Genomic DNA, 14,841 nt, shown 5'->3' with positions numbered 1-14,841 from the left:
GCAGCTTCCATTATTTTACTGCAATACCCTGGTCTATCTGAGGGAGAGAGAAGTTAGTTACATCCTTACAGATCATCATAGTGGAAAGAAGATTAATTTGAATCCATTTTGATATTGTTTGTTGAATTTATCACATGATGGTGATGTAAAAAAAACTGGGTGCTACTGGGTACTGGAACATTGCTAAACATCTGTGGAATATAGACATTTGTCATGCCTATTGCCTTTGTTATTCCTACTTATAATTGTCATGCTATGGTTTGAACAGATTTTTTCTCCTTCAAGCATTTTCCCCTTCTTGAATCAGGCTTAGTGTGACCATACTAATTTTGGCTCACTTTGGGCATATTTATAAAGCCGTGTAAAAGATACTGTTTCCTGTGCCTCTATTTACACAGCTCACAGTGGAATAACACATTGTGTATTTTAGAAGATTTAAAACATGCAACATGCAGGGAATGTGCATTAAAAAGTAGCACTTCCATTATACTTAAATATACTTTAACTTAGCCTTTTGAGTGCTCCCACAACCCCCCATTTTTGTATAATGCATACAAATTGGCATAAATCTAGCATAGAAAATTCGATAAGTAAAAGACCATCTCCTGTAGTTCCATTAAATTAAGGCTGACCCCTTATGCTATAAGAATACTGGGCAAGATTAAAGGAGAGATTTACTTAAATATACATAATTCATGATTATGTAAATTGTGAAAGAAATTGTAAACTATAATAAGTATGTCTATGCACCGGACTCTCCTCTCACAGACACACCTGCATCTACTCTACAACTTCCTGTGCTGGCTTCCGCCCCAGTCTACTCAAATCCAATTTTTGCAAACTTAGGAAGTGTCTCTTAAATCACAGATTAAAAAATTAAAAGGCTTTATTTCCAAACTTTTAAAAACTACATACAGGTACCTTCAATTCACATTTGTATGAACAGGTATGATAACCTGACGCATTTCATGCCTAGTTCTGGCTCTGATGAAGTGTGAAAAGCGTCAGGTGATCAGTCACGTCATATTCATACAAATACGTGATTTTAAAAGTTTGGAATTAAAGCCGTTTCATTTATTAACCCGTGACTTGAGACACTTCCTAATTTTGCAAAAATATAACAAGTATGGACTTTCCTTCCTGAAGGGAATCTAACACCATCCCCCCAAAAAAAATAATGAATTATCTTACTAAGGTTGCTTTTCTGAGCACTTATGAAATGTATAATCATTTTCTATTTGTAGTGGGTTTTTCATATTTGCTGTTGGCTCAACTAAGGTTAATTAAATCCAGGAAGTGCATATACAGTTAGGGTTTGCTTCAGAGCTGTACAATATCTCAAAAGCCACTAAAGAGAAACTGAATGCAAATTACAAAAGTGCTTGGAAAAAGGGGTAGATTTCTTAAGGGTCAAATAGCATATTCAAATTAGAATTTATGATTTTTTTGCTTGGTGTCAAAATTCACACATTCAAATTTTAATCCCCCAATTCATATGTAAATTTGAATGTGAAATTTATCACACCTTGACCTTGGAAACAGTTCTAATTCAAATATTCGCCACCTAAAACCTGCCCGAATTCATTTAGAAGTCAATGGCAGAGGTCTGTTGAACCATATCAATATGTTAATAGTCATCCTGATATTTTATTCAGAGAAAAATTAGATTTGCGTTTCGTTTGTATTCGATTCAGATACAAAAACAACATTTCGGATCGTTCCCATTCAATCAAATGTTTTTATAACTAACCTTCCATTCGAGTTGTGCGTACATTAAAATTTGTAAAAAAAAAAACAAAAAAAAACAACAATTCACATCAATTATAAATTCCACCTTTGATAAAACTTTGATAAGTTTACAATATTACTATAATTATTATATTACTATTATTTCTTTTGTGTTTAGACTCCCTTTAAAACAAAATGAACTTGTCACAGATGTTCTATACTATACTGATATTGTAAAATCTAGTGTACAATTTATTCTTATTCTTCTCTAAAAAAGCTATACAGTGTTCAAGTAAGATACATTCATTCATAAAAGATTTGCACTTGACACATGAAAATGTATGCCATTTTTGTTATGGGTCTCTTTAATTAACAATTTTTAACCCGACATTTTAACAAAATTACACATTGAACACTTCTATGACACCGACATTAAGAGAGCACCTCCAGGCTGAGGTCAACATTTACTCTGCATGTAATTGCATGCACAGTGAGCAGCATCCATGGTGCAAAAATAAACCTGTAGCTGTAACGGCTTCCCATGAGATGTTTACATATTCCTCCCATGAGATGTATACATATTCCCTGCTCAAGTGCCTGTTAAAGACACAAAGATAGAAATTCATTATAGCCAGTAATCAAAACTGTTACTAGGTAAGGGAGGTATATAAATGAATCTTTCAGGAATATAAACCATGCAGCTTCTAATCCAATTGGGCATGAAATGCAACAGCAGCAGTTTCCATGGCAGGGCATTAATGAATTGTAAACAGTGGACTTAAAAAAGATTCTCCAGGAGTTACAACTAGGTCTGTCCCTGAACGTAGGCATTGTTTAAGGCATAAGCTTATGTTCAGAATTCCTGATCGCCTTTCATTTGTTTTTCTCGTGATTCCACCCAAGCTTTGTTAAGTGTTCTCTTCATTTCATCATCTCCTTCATCATATATCTTCTTCAAGACATTCATTAACCCTGCACTTGGGTCTCCATCTGTGTCTAATGGTGGTTTTCTAAAGGGAAAAAAAGATGATATATTGTGATGTTACACTGAGTTTAATATACAAAAACCATGGCAAACACCAAGTATTAAAATTAAGCTCAATAGTCGCGATAACTTGCATCCACTGTACAATAAAAATCACGTGGGACCAAAATACCAGTGTAAATGAACATAGGCATTTTAGCCTACAGTCTAGAGTGAAAAGGAAATAGGTAAAAACAAAAACCTTAGTCTGTTAACAAATAAATTCAGTTTATTTTGTAAACGTATAATTCCTTGAAGGGCAACTCCATTACACTTATGGCATTAGGCTATTCTGTTGCTTCCTGTGACTTCATAACTGACTTGACAAATGTCCACTAACCCCATGTCATAAGGGTTATAATGATCCAGTCCCGGATTCTAAATGATAACATGAAATAAGGTCTTAAAAATACCAGAAGGGCATCTATCGACCTACTGCAGTGTTTCATGTGCTTTTTCAGGGTAACTAAATTAATGAAGTAAATCAGCTTGACAAACAGATTGATCCAATTTTATACAATACAATACAACATAGCAGTCCTATGCCGTTATTAAAATTACATAACATTAATATGGGCTTTTAAGTTGAACATTATAATAGAAACTGCTCATTATTATAGAAATGCAGTTAGTTTGTTCTCAGGCAGTCCCTTATTAAAAACTGTTTTAGGCAGACTTATCAGAACCTTGCAAATTTTTATATGGGCAATAACCCCTGGAAACCAATCAGTGATTAGGTTTTTTCAGTCGTTGCAGGAAGAACAATAAAAGCAAAAATCTGTTTGCCATTGGTTTTTGACCATATCAGACTGTAAGCCCTAAAGGGTAGGGTCCTCTAGCCTTTTGTTTCCTTGACACTGAGCACTTAATCTGTATTGTAATTATATTTTATATTTATGTGAATTGTATTTCTAATAATGCAACTATTGTAAATTTTTACTTCAATGACCCCTTGTTTGTCAATACAAATTTATTGTTTTGCTGTACAGTGCTTTGCCCTCAAGGAGCGCTATAGAAATAAACATACATACATACATACATACATATTGATGCATGTTCATATAAATTCTGCCTGTTTATATTTAAAATCGATTAATGTGTAAATGTGATTGTAATATTTGTGGGTTCCAATACTTTCCAGGCCTTCCAACATGAACATATTGAATAAACGTTATGTCCATAAATTATCCAAACTTGGTACAGATACTCACTCTTTTTCTTTTGTTTGTTTCTCAACTTGTGTTAGAAATTCCCATTTCTGTTCAGATTTCTTTCTACACATTATCAGCACCGTGTCTGTCTTCACCTATATGAGATGGAAATTGAACAGTGTGAGTTTTGATTATATATATATATTTTTTTTTTTTAAGTATCCAGAACATATTTAGATTGATGCCATTTTTCAGCTTCTTAATGCCCCAAAAATTGTGCGTCTGAATGTAGTGCAAGTTTGGGGGTGGGTAGGAAGACATGGTGCAAAACAAAACTTTTAAATTGCACCTTTTTTTGAACTCTGCAACCTGCCTTCCTGCTCGTAAATAAGCCCTTATATGTCAAGGTATAATGGAATTTATTTTTCTGTTGCTGGCCTTGTGATGGTCCCAACAATACATATATGCATGCTGATAAGTGCATAATTTTTACAAAGGAGAAAGACTTACTTTTTTTGTGCTACCCTCTGGAGAAATGGGCTTTAGTAAATTGTTTACAGTCATGGTGTGATTTTTCCCATTGAGATCATTCACTAACAATTCAAATGACCTGCAAAATGAGAGCTTTGTATCAATGAACTATCCTCTGGGAGCAGGGCCTTATGTACTCTAGGCCAGACAAGGCTTCAAGGAAGACCAAAACGTTGGAATAATAATTGTTCTGTAAGTACTCACACTCTTCCTCTAATAATCGGTGGGTGCTGTGGTCAATGAGAATATATAATCTTCTATGTGGACCAGCACTCCAAAGTTATGTAAATTAAACAATTTTATTGAGACATCACACAAGTGATGTCTCAATAAAATCGTTTGATTCACATAACTTTGGAGTTATGCTTATTCTGCCTGTGTTTAGCATAATAAATTGGGCTTGCATTACAAAATCATTCAGTATATTCATGTAATATTACAAATATTCAATAATTCTGCATTTTACTTTCACTATAAAGCAACAACAGATCACTGTTTTCTTATCCATGCTATTTCCCCTTCACACCCTCTAAAGAGAAAATGTGCTCGGTATGAACAAGGCCCTCCAGTTTCTGCTTTCATTTATACAGGGATGTGACACATACAGGTTTCTAGACCCCAAAGTTGCAACTGGTTTTGTCTCAGAATGGCACATTAACAGGTATCTCTATTTCTGTATGCAGTGCTACCTGAGGTTTACATTGATGGGTACAGGAAGCAGAGGACATGGCACGGGCATAGCTTTTACTTAAAGGGATACTGTCATGGGAAAAAAAAATGTTTTCAAAATGAATCAGTTAATAGTGCTGCTCCAGCAGAATTCTGCTCTGAAATCCATTTCTCAAAAGAGCAAAAAGATTTTTTTATATTCAATTTTGAAATCTGACATGGGGCTAGACATATTGTCAATTTCCCAGCTGCCCCAAGTCATGTGACTTGTACTCTGATAAAATTCAGTCACTCTTTATTTCTGTACTGCAAGTTGGAGTGATATCATCCCCCTCCCTTTTCCCCCCAGCAGCCAAACAAAAGAATAATGGGAAGGTAACCAGATAGCAGCTCCCAGCTGCCTGGTAGATCTAAGAACAGCACTCAATAGTAAAAACCCATGTCCCACTGAGACACATTCAGTTACATTGAGAAGGAAAAACAGCAGCCTGCCAGAAAGCATTTCTCTCCTAAAAGTGCAGGCACAAGTCACATGACCAGGGGCAGCTGGGAAATTGACAAAATGTCTAGCCCCATGTCAGATTTCAAAATTGAATACTCTTTTGAGAAATGGATTTCAGTGCAGAATTCTGCTGTAGCAGCACTATTGACTGATTCATTTTGAAAAAAAAATTTCCTATGATAGTATCCCTTTAATTTAGAAATGTGCAAACCAGAAGCACTAGAGGAAATTAGACTAAAAAGCCCAGTACTTAACACCTGATATTGGTAAGCATATCAGTGCTGCACCTTGCACCTGATTGGCAAAGAGCACAGTGCAAAGACTATGTGCAAGAAGCTTTGTGTATGGGGCTCTAAGGGCTGTGAGAATAACTCTCATGCACACTGCAGAATTTGCAGATTGATGTTACCTTGTTTCATGGATATGGAATTCCGCTGACTAGGGTCAGATTAGTGGACTACATATTGCACAACAGATTGTAGGAACTTTTGTTTAATATAATTAAAGGGATTCTGTCATGATTAGTATGATGTAGTTTTTATTTCTAAATTACACTGTTTACACTGCAAATAATTCACTCTATAAAATGTATTTCCTGAACCAGCAAGTGTATTTTCTTTTAGTTGTAATATTGGTATGTAGGCAGCTCTCAGGTCATTTTGCTTTCAGAAAGCGCCAGCACTTTAGGATGGAACTCTTTTCTGGCAGGTTGTTTTTTTCCTACTCAATATAACTGAATGTGTCACAGTGGGACCTGGATTTTACTATCGAGTGTTGTTATTAGATCTACAAGTTTGCTGTTATATTGTGTTAGGGAGCTGCTATCTGGTTACCTTCCCATTGTTCTGTTGTTAGGCTGATGGGGGGAAAGGGAGGGGTGTGATATCACTCCAACTTGCAGTACAGCAGTAAAGAGTGACTGAAGTTCATCAGAGCACAAGTCACATGACTTGAGGCAGCTGGAAAACTGACAATACAATATGTCTAGCTCCATGTCATATTTCAAAATTAAACATATAAAAAATCTGTTTGCTCTTTTGAAAAACGGATTTCAGTGCAGAATTCTGCTGGAGTAGCACTATTAACTGATGTGTTTTCCCATGACAGTATCCCTTTAAACATGGTTATCAAGGTTGCATGGAAAAAAACATTGTTGAAGCTATAAGTGATTAACACATAGTAGATATTTAATCAGATTCAGTTCTACTACTACTCTGCATGCAAAGTTAACATGCATTGAACTAAAAAGGAACACATTAAAAAATTAGGGAGCACATGCATATCTACTTACCTCTCTGAGAAATGGACTTGCAAATTATCAGCAGAAATATTCTGCACTCCCTTTAGAGTAATATAGATTTTAACAAACTTGTCAGATTGATCCCACCCTGCAAAAAGAAAACATGAGACACAGTTATTAACAATTCTGTATTTGGTAAACACCACCCTAAAGCTGGTCATAGACGCACAGATTCGATCGTACGAATCCTCTATTCGTAAGGTTTTCGCATTGTGTGTGGAGTGTCCCGACATTTATATTGCCATGCCGATCGGTCGTTCAGTCGATCAGACAGGTTAGAAAATTTCTGCCGAGTGGGAGACTGTCACCAGCTTGGTCAGACATAAACTTTCGTACGATTGCTGTACGGGTGAGAACATCGCCTAATCTGTTCTTTTACTGCTTTATTTGGTCTGAATGGTTAGTGGCAGGTCGGGAGATGAGGACGTATGATCATTGGTCTGTTATTGAGGTAAAATCTTTGAGTCTATGGCCAGCGTAATATTAGGTATAAACATATATACCATCCACACACTACATGAGTCAACATTAGAATAGCTGTGAAAAATCTGATAAAAACTATTGTGTATAAACACATGGCAATGATAAGTAACCCAAAAGTGTATTGTTGGGTTGTTATGAGTCTTGTCAGACAATGTTTCTACTTTATACTCAGAACATTTGTCTAAAAACCACTATAGGCAACATTTAAATGGATTCTGTCATTATTTTTATGATGTTGTTTTTATTTCTAAATTACACTGTTTACACTGCACATAATTCACTCTACAAAATAAATTTATTTCTTCAACCTGCAAGTGTATATTTTCAAGTTGTGATATTGGTGTGTAGGCAGCCATCTCAGGTAAATTTGCCTGGTCATGAGCTTTCAGAAAGAGTCAGAACTTTAGGATGAAACTGCTTTCTGGCAGGATGTTGTTTCTCCAACTCAATGCAAATGAATGGGTCGCAGTGGGACCTGGATTTTACTATTGAGTGTTGTTCGTAGATCTACCAGGCAGCTGTTATCTTGAGTTAAAGAGCTGCTATCTCATTACCTTCCCATTGTTCTGTTGTTAGGCTGCTGGGGGGGGGATGATATCACTCCAAGAGACTGAAGTTTATCAGAGCACAAGTCACATGACTTGGAGCAGCTGGGAAACTGACAATATGTCTAGCCCCATGTCAGATTACAAAATTAAAATCTGTTTGCTCTTTGGAGAAACAGATTTCAGTGTAGAATTCTGCTGGAGCAGCAATATTAACTGATGCATTTTGAATTTTTTTTTTTCCCATGACAGCATCCTAGATCAGTGCTGGATAGCTGGATCACATATGATCCATATATCTATGGGCACTTGAACAGGCTAAAGGCTACATGCTATTTTGCATACTTCTTTCTGTTACCAGAATTAACTTGTGGTTGGATTCTGGATGAATTGATGGCTCACTGGCCTAAGTCAGTAGTCAGTAAAATATTATGATGCAAGAAAAACTATTCTCTCCATTGGATTTTTTTGTGTTATGTTGTATAGGGTGGTGGCAACTCCTTTCGATGTTAGATGAGCCCAAACCTGTATGTGTGTAGTACAGAACTTCCCAAATGTCTTTATTGTGCATAAGCCCAGCTGCAATAGGTACAAGGGATGTCTGAGACACCAGAACAAGATTGTGGTGTGATGATCAGCTGTCTAGCAACAATATATAATATAATAATAATAATAATAATAACAACAACAACTGACTGAGGCGCATTCCAAACAATTTGACCCCCCAAGTGATTTTACATTTCCTCCTCTACAGTTATTTTTAAATATGTAGCATGGGGGACCAGTGTCACATTTCAATCAGAACCCCTACAAAATGAAACATGTTATTTTTTTCAGAATGTGTTTTTTTTCTCCTCACCATAGTTGTTTATCTTGACTGTGTATGTGCTAGTCATTGGAGGAACAATGGCTGATGGTTTCTGGGTTTCCATAGATTCCCCTGCTTGTTGCTGCTGTTTGGTAGATATTTCTGTCTCCAGCTTACGCTGTTCCACAAACAACACATCACGCACATGTTTCCTTGTGGCTTTCTCAAGCAGCTGCTTCACCTCTTCCAAGTCTTTCTGAAGCTGAATAACAAAGTGGCATCCAAAGGGTTATAGACAGAGTTCCTTTAATTAATTGAATTAATTAAAGGGGACCAGTCACCCTAAGAAATAATTTGATATCCATTTCTTTCATGTCAGTTTAGCAAAATAAGCTTTACTTGTACTATATAAATTATTTACATTTCTTCCCTTTAGTTTTGGAATTCACAATCACAGCAAGCAGGTAGGGGCCATTTGTGGACACTGTAATTAAGGGAAGTTTTGTATAAAGCCAATATCTTATGTATAAGCCAGAATGGGGGATTTAGGGTCAGGCCACACTAGCAGATCCGGGGAAATTAGTCGCCAAGTGAAAAATCTCTTCATCGGGGCGACAATCTCCCCAAACTGCCTTCCCCCTGCCCTCCGCAGGCTAAATGAAAATCGTCTGCGGCAATGCACACGTCTCTTTGTTTTCCGAAGTCGCCAGAAGTTTCCTTGTGAGGCAGTTTCGGAAAACAAATCACTGCGTGTGCATTCCCGCAGGCGATTTTCATTTTAGCCGGCGGAGGTCAGGGGGAAGGCAGTTTGGGGAGATGGTCGCCCTGAAAAGGAGAGGATTTTTGTTGCTGGGCGACTGATCTCCCGGAATCTGATTGTGTGGCCAGACCCTTAATGTCCAGGCTACACAATAACAGACCGTAAGAAGGGAGGGGGAATATGAGCGGTGCACTGAATGAATGGAAAGTGAATATGTAATTGAATGAATGGAAAGTGAATATGTAATTGAAAGCTTAGATTTTTTTAACACATATATTACAGTTACGGATGTTTTAATAAGAAACTAATTTGGGTTTTATGTTTAATTTGCAAAGGACTGTTATTATGCCACTTTTTATGTGTGGGTGATCGGTCCCCTTTGTTCACCTTCCAATACTTTTGATCAGTTCAGTTGGTTTCAGATAGCTACCAGAAATAAAGCCTTTTTTCAAATACTTTCCATTTTCTAATTATGACAGTTCTGGGACCGGGGGGGGTGGTTGCTGATTCTGTAAACTGTTCTAAATTGATTAGTTGATACATTTCTTATCTTTGGCTCTGCTGAGCAGAATAATTAAAGGCAGCTGTTGATAATCGATACAGTAGTTGCTATTATTCCACAAATATTGCTGAGAAATGTAACAAATTGTAACAGTTCAAAATCTGCATCTGGATTATTGTGCTGCCAGACAAACGCCGGAGACTTAAATCTTTAATTTTGGGGAAACTGTGAACAATAATAAATAAATAGAAAGCAACTGACGAAAGTCTTGATCAAATCAACTGAAAAAAATGTTTTGAAGGTGAACAATCCCTTTAACAGAAACCAGCATACCAGACACTAGGGAAATAAGATGTTTAAAAAAGTTTAATGTCCCTGCCTCTGGCATTTCAATGTGGCAGCTCAGTCATTCAGGTGCAGATTCTGAACTGTCACAGCTTGATACATTAGTCAATATATTTCTCAGCAGCATCTGTGGAATATTAGCAACTATTGTATCAATTCTAACAGCTGCCTTTAAAAGGGGAACTAAAGTCTAAAATAGAATAATGCTTGAAATGCTGTATTTTGTATAATAAACATAAACATGAATTTACTGCACCAGAAGCCTAATTAAACAAATGATTTATGTTTTCAAAGTTGGCTGCAGGGTTCCGTTATCTTGTAACTTTATTAAGCATCTAAGCAAGATCAAGACTATGCACATGCTCAGTGTGGTGTGAGCTTCAGATGGGAGGTTAAGCTTAGGGATCGTCATAAATTTTCAAAACAGCACAAGTCAAAAAATATCTGCAATAGAAGCCAATATAGCAATACTGACTAATAATCAGATAATGCAGGATGCACTGGGTCTGCGGATACAAATCTTTACACCGTCGCTGGCTGCTTTATAGGGAAACAAGCAAAGCTGCTCGAGGTCAGGGAAGTAAGATGGCTCCCACCTGCAGTTTGAAAGTATGATTGTTTCCCTGCAGAGCAGTTAGGGACTGAAGTTTCCTATCCTCAGCAGTCAGAGCAAGTAAAACAAAGTGGGAATTTCACTGCATACAGTCAGGTGTCTTGTAAAAAAGGTACACATTTTTTGATTAAAGCATATTGGAGATAGATTTATTTTTCATTATAGAAAGTAAAAATGGGATTTTATTTTTTTAGCCTTTACATCCCCTTAAATGAAATGAAGTCTGCTCAGCAGGGACAAAGATAAGAAATGGATCAACTTAAGGTGGCCATACACGGATAGATCCGCTCGTTTGGCGATGTCGCCAAACGAGCGGATCTCCCTCCGATATGCCCACCTTGAGGTGGGCAATATCGGGCAGATCCGATCGTGGGCCCTAGGGCCCAACGATCGGATCCTAGCATTCGGTAAACGGGCGGTCGGATCGCGGGACCGCATCAACGAACAGATGCGGCCGCGATCCGACGGGATTTTCTGTCCCATCCGATCGAGATCTGGCCGACTTTCGGCCAGATCTCGATCGGGGGCCCCCATACACGGGCCAATAAGCTGCCGACACAGTCTGTCGGCAGCTTTTATCGGCCCGTGTATGGCCACCTTATATGTATCCGTTTAGAACAGTTTACAGAGTCGGTGACCCCTTCCCAGGGCTGCTTCAGAAAGGGAAAATGAACCTTTAAAACTTCAATATTAGAAAAACCATCACAAATATAAAGTAATTGAAAAAAGTCTTTATTTCTGGTGATCTATCTGAAAAACAACTGAACTGAAGAAAAAGTGTTGGAAGGTGAACAACCGGTTTAAACAGTTTCGTTGGATTGCCAAGAAGAGGAAAAGAAGGAAGAGGAACAATATATTGTCCAGACTTAGCAGCTTCTTCCCCATACACATACACACAGTGGGTTTGCCATAAGCATCAATATCTGTGATCCCAGCGATCCTGCAGATTTTTTTGCACTAATTGAGTCATACGTATAACTGCTGCTTCCTATTACACGCACCTTTCTATAAAGGAATAGGGAGGCGCCCTGCTGGGGGGACATGGGCTAAAAGACTTGAACAAATGGAACCCAGAAAATGTGTGTGTGTGGGGGGTGCATGCTACCACTATGGAACGTATTAGCCGTTATTAACGCAAACATTGCGCACTCACATAGAACACTGTACATAAACATAACGTTTCAGACGTGCACAGCTTAGTCCCATCTTTACATGCAGGCGGCGGAACAATGTTCTCTTTAAAGAAAGGCAGCCACTTGCCTACTCACCTCTTGCAGAACGGATTCCATATCTTGGCCAGGCGCACGGACACTGTGATGCACACTCACTGGCACTACAATGCCAGTGGAACCTTCCGCAACGACTAGTGACGTCAAGCAAAACACCCCTTTCCAAGTCCATACCTTCCCACCAGTGATGGCCCCGCCCACGCATATTGCGCAAGACTAGGCCTATTCCGGGTGTTTTGGTCCTGCCCAATAGTGCTTCCGCGTGTCCCTTCACTTCCCCAACCACGCCCCTATCGACACTGCTTAGAGCTTCAATGCTAAGTGTAATGCAAGTCGCAGTAAGCAGGTGCACATATAAACAGCAATGCTAGGGTTGCCACCTTTGCTGATAGCTAAACCCGAACACGGGGTGGGGCAGTGATGTAGGAACGGGCATGACATCAGAAGTGGGCATGTTGGTAGAGTTATGACACCAGGGCAAGGTTATTGCATCACTCAGATGCAACTGGCTGGATTTCTATCCAGTATACTTAATGTTTTTAAGTGTTGATGCCCGGTTCAAAACCACACAAATGGCAACCAGATTTGTGGAAAACTTACCAAGGCCCGGGGCTAGGGTAGGGTTGCCACCTGCACACCTCTATTTTCGTGGCAGCGCACTCAAGGGTCCAAAGAATCGCTCAATTCAAAGATTTTTCTTCAGGTAAAAAACTTTACTTTATTAAATACACCTTGGTACTAAGAACAGTGTCCGAGGTCTGACGCGTTTCGTGTCACTGCACTTTCTTAGAAACCTCTGCACTTCCTCAGAGACCTTTGAGGAAGTGCAGTGACACGAAACACGTCAGACTTCGGATTCTGTTCTTAGTACCAAGATGTATCGATTCTTTGGACCCTTGAGTGCGCAACCACGAAAATAGAGGTGTGCAGTGCATACGGACATTCTTCTTAGTGACTGACTCAGGGCGGGAGCACCTGGGTCACGCCGCCGACTGCGCAAGACCTTCAACGGATAAGGCAGTATTGAATTCTATATTGGAGGGGAGGTGTAACAGCTCCACTTTACAAGTGCTGAGTCCGGGGCTAATTGCACCCGGGCCATTAAATGGGAATGGTGAGCGGCCCTTGTTTATATTGTGAATAAAGTACCCCCTCTTGTAAAATATAAGGATATTATAAGTTACTGAGGAGTTTCATGACAATATAAAAACACAAGGCTGAACAGCAGTTGGCCTAGGGGCATCCACTATGTAAATCCGGCCCTGGTGGAAACCCTATCTCTAGCTATATTCTGCTTGATGATTAAGCCCAATCCTTTAATTACAGTTATGAAATCTATTATACAGAAATCAGTTATCCAGAAAGCTCTGAAATTTAACAATGCAAATTTAGAAAAAAAACACTTATTTTTGATTGATTTGCTTTTTTTGTATCTGTAATAATAAGAAATTAACTGTACTTGATAGTAACTAAGCCATGTTGAGGTGAGTAGCTTAGTATTTAAATGCTTTTGATGTATTGGCCAGATTATTGTTCGGGTTTCATTAGGCTGAAAATCGAACAGAAAGTTCAGACTCGAACAGGCCTTATAAACCAAACAGGTGGCAACCCTAAGCAATGCCCAAAAGACTTAAAAAGTTTTACTTTAACAAATGCTGCAGGCTTCAGCTAACTGGGAAACAATAAAAATGCAGGTGTCCAATAAATGGATTTAATGTATTGAATTAACCCTAGCCAACATGATTGCTGCAAAGCTTCCAATAAGGTTGTTTATGTAACTGCCACATAAACATTTGGACTACTTTGTGGACATACCCACAAAATGCCCCACTAAACACTTCATGACACACTAGAGTCACCAATCATTTCATGACAGAGAATTGCATCCCAATCTGTGCTCTATGTTATACTGGTTTCCTGGCAACAGTGCATTATCTATATTATTATATATCTGATGCAGCAAGTTGTAATGCACACAGGATGGGACTAGCAGGCTAAAACAGCAGCAAGGACTGGAAATGGGACATGTCATGTTGGTTATAGTAGTTTTTTTGGCAGTAGGTAAATTGTTAAACAAAATCTACATTACCAAACATGCACTCATAAATGTAGTAGAAACCTGTTGAAGCTCCAATACCTAGCCCAAATCTGTACTTTGGCAGGTTTTTACTTGGAAAACCAACCTGAGCTCTAAATTAGTAGCCCAAACCTGGCAACTCCTTGTGACTTTGTATTTGCAAGTGTAATTTATGGGGTTCACTGACCCATCTAAAAAACAAATGTAAGCAACTGTAAGGCTACAAATGCATTGCTGCTTTTATTACTCTCTTATACAGGCATGTCCAAAGTGTGGCCCGGGGACCAATTGCAGCCCCTTTTTCAAATTTACACCGGCCCTCCATCATGAAATTAATAATAATGAAGCCCCTCAGCACAGTGTGATCAGGAATCCCACAGCTGTAATATTAAAGGGCATGTAAAGGCAAAAAATGAAATCCAATTTTTACTTTCTTTAATGAAAAAGAAACCTATCTCCAATATACTTTAATTAAAAAATATGTACCATTTTTATAAGAAACCTGACTGTATGCAGTGAAATTCTCCCTTCATTTACTGCTGTGTATAGGAATTGTTACATGGTCCCTAACTGC

The 14,841-nt window shown here is 38.3% G+C and overlaps 1 protein-coding gene across 3 annotated transcripts; it reads right to left on the bottom strand.

The window, feature by feature from the left end:
• Positions 1-2,070: 2,070 nt before the first annotated feature.
• cacybp.L (calcyclin binding protein L homeolog) lies at positions 2,071-12,921 on the bottom strand. 3 transcript variants are annotated; one of them, XM_041589319.1, is made up of 6 exons: positions 12,230-12,384; positions 8,793-9,003; positions 6,897-6,993; positions 4,414-4,513; positions 3,964-4,058; positions 2,071-2,738 (listed from the first exon to the last, which is right to left on the bottom strand). In XM_041589319.1, exons 1-6 carry the CDS (start codon positions 12,248-12,250, stop codon positions 2,582-2,584), a joined length of 681 nt encoding a protein of 226 aa, XP_041445253.1. In that variant the 5' UTR covers positions 12,251-12,384; the 3' UTR covers positions 2,071-2,581.
• Positions 12,922-14,841: the final 1,920 nt, after the last annotated feature.

Source organism: Xenopus laevis, chromosome 4L (assembly GCF_017654675.1).
Source record: "Xenopus laevis strain J_2021 chromosome 4L, Xenopus_laevis_v10.1, whole genome shotgun sequence".
Lineage (NCBI taxonomy): Eukaryota > Metazoa > Chordata > Amphibia > Anura > Pipidae > Xenopus > Xenopus laevis.
The sequence above is the reverse complement of the archived record's forward strand: the minus strand, read 5'-3'. Positions and strand labels throughout refer to the sequence as shown.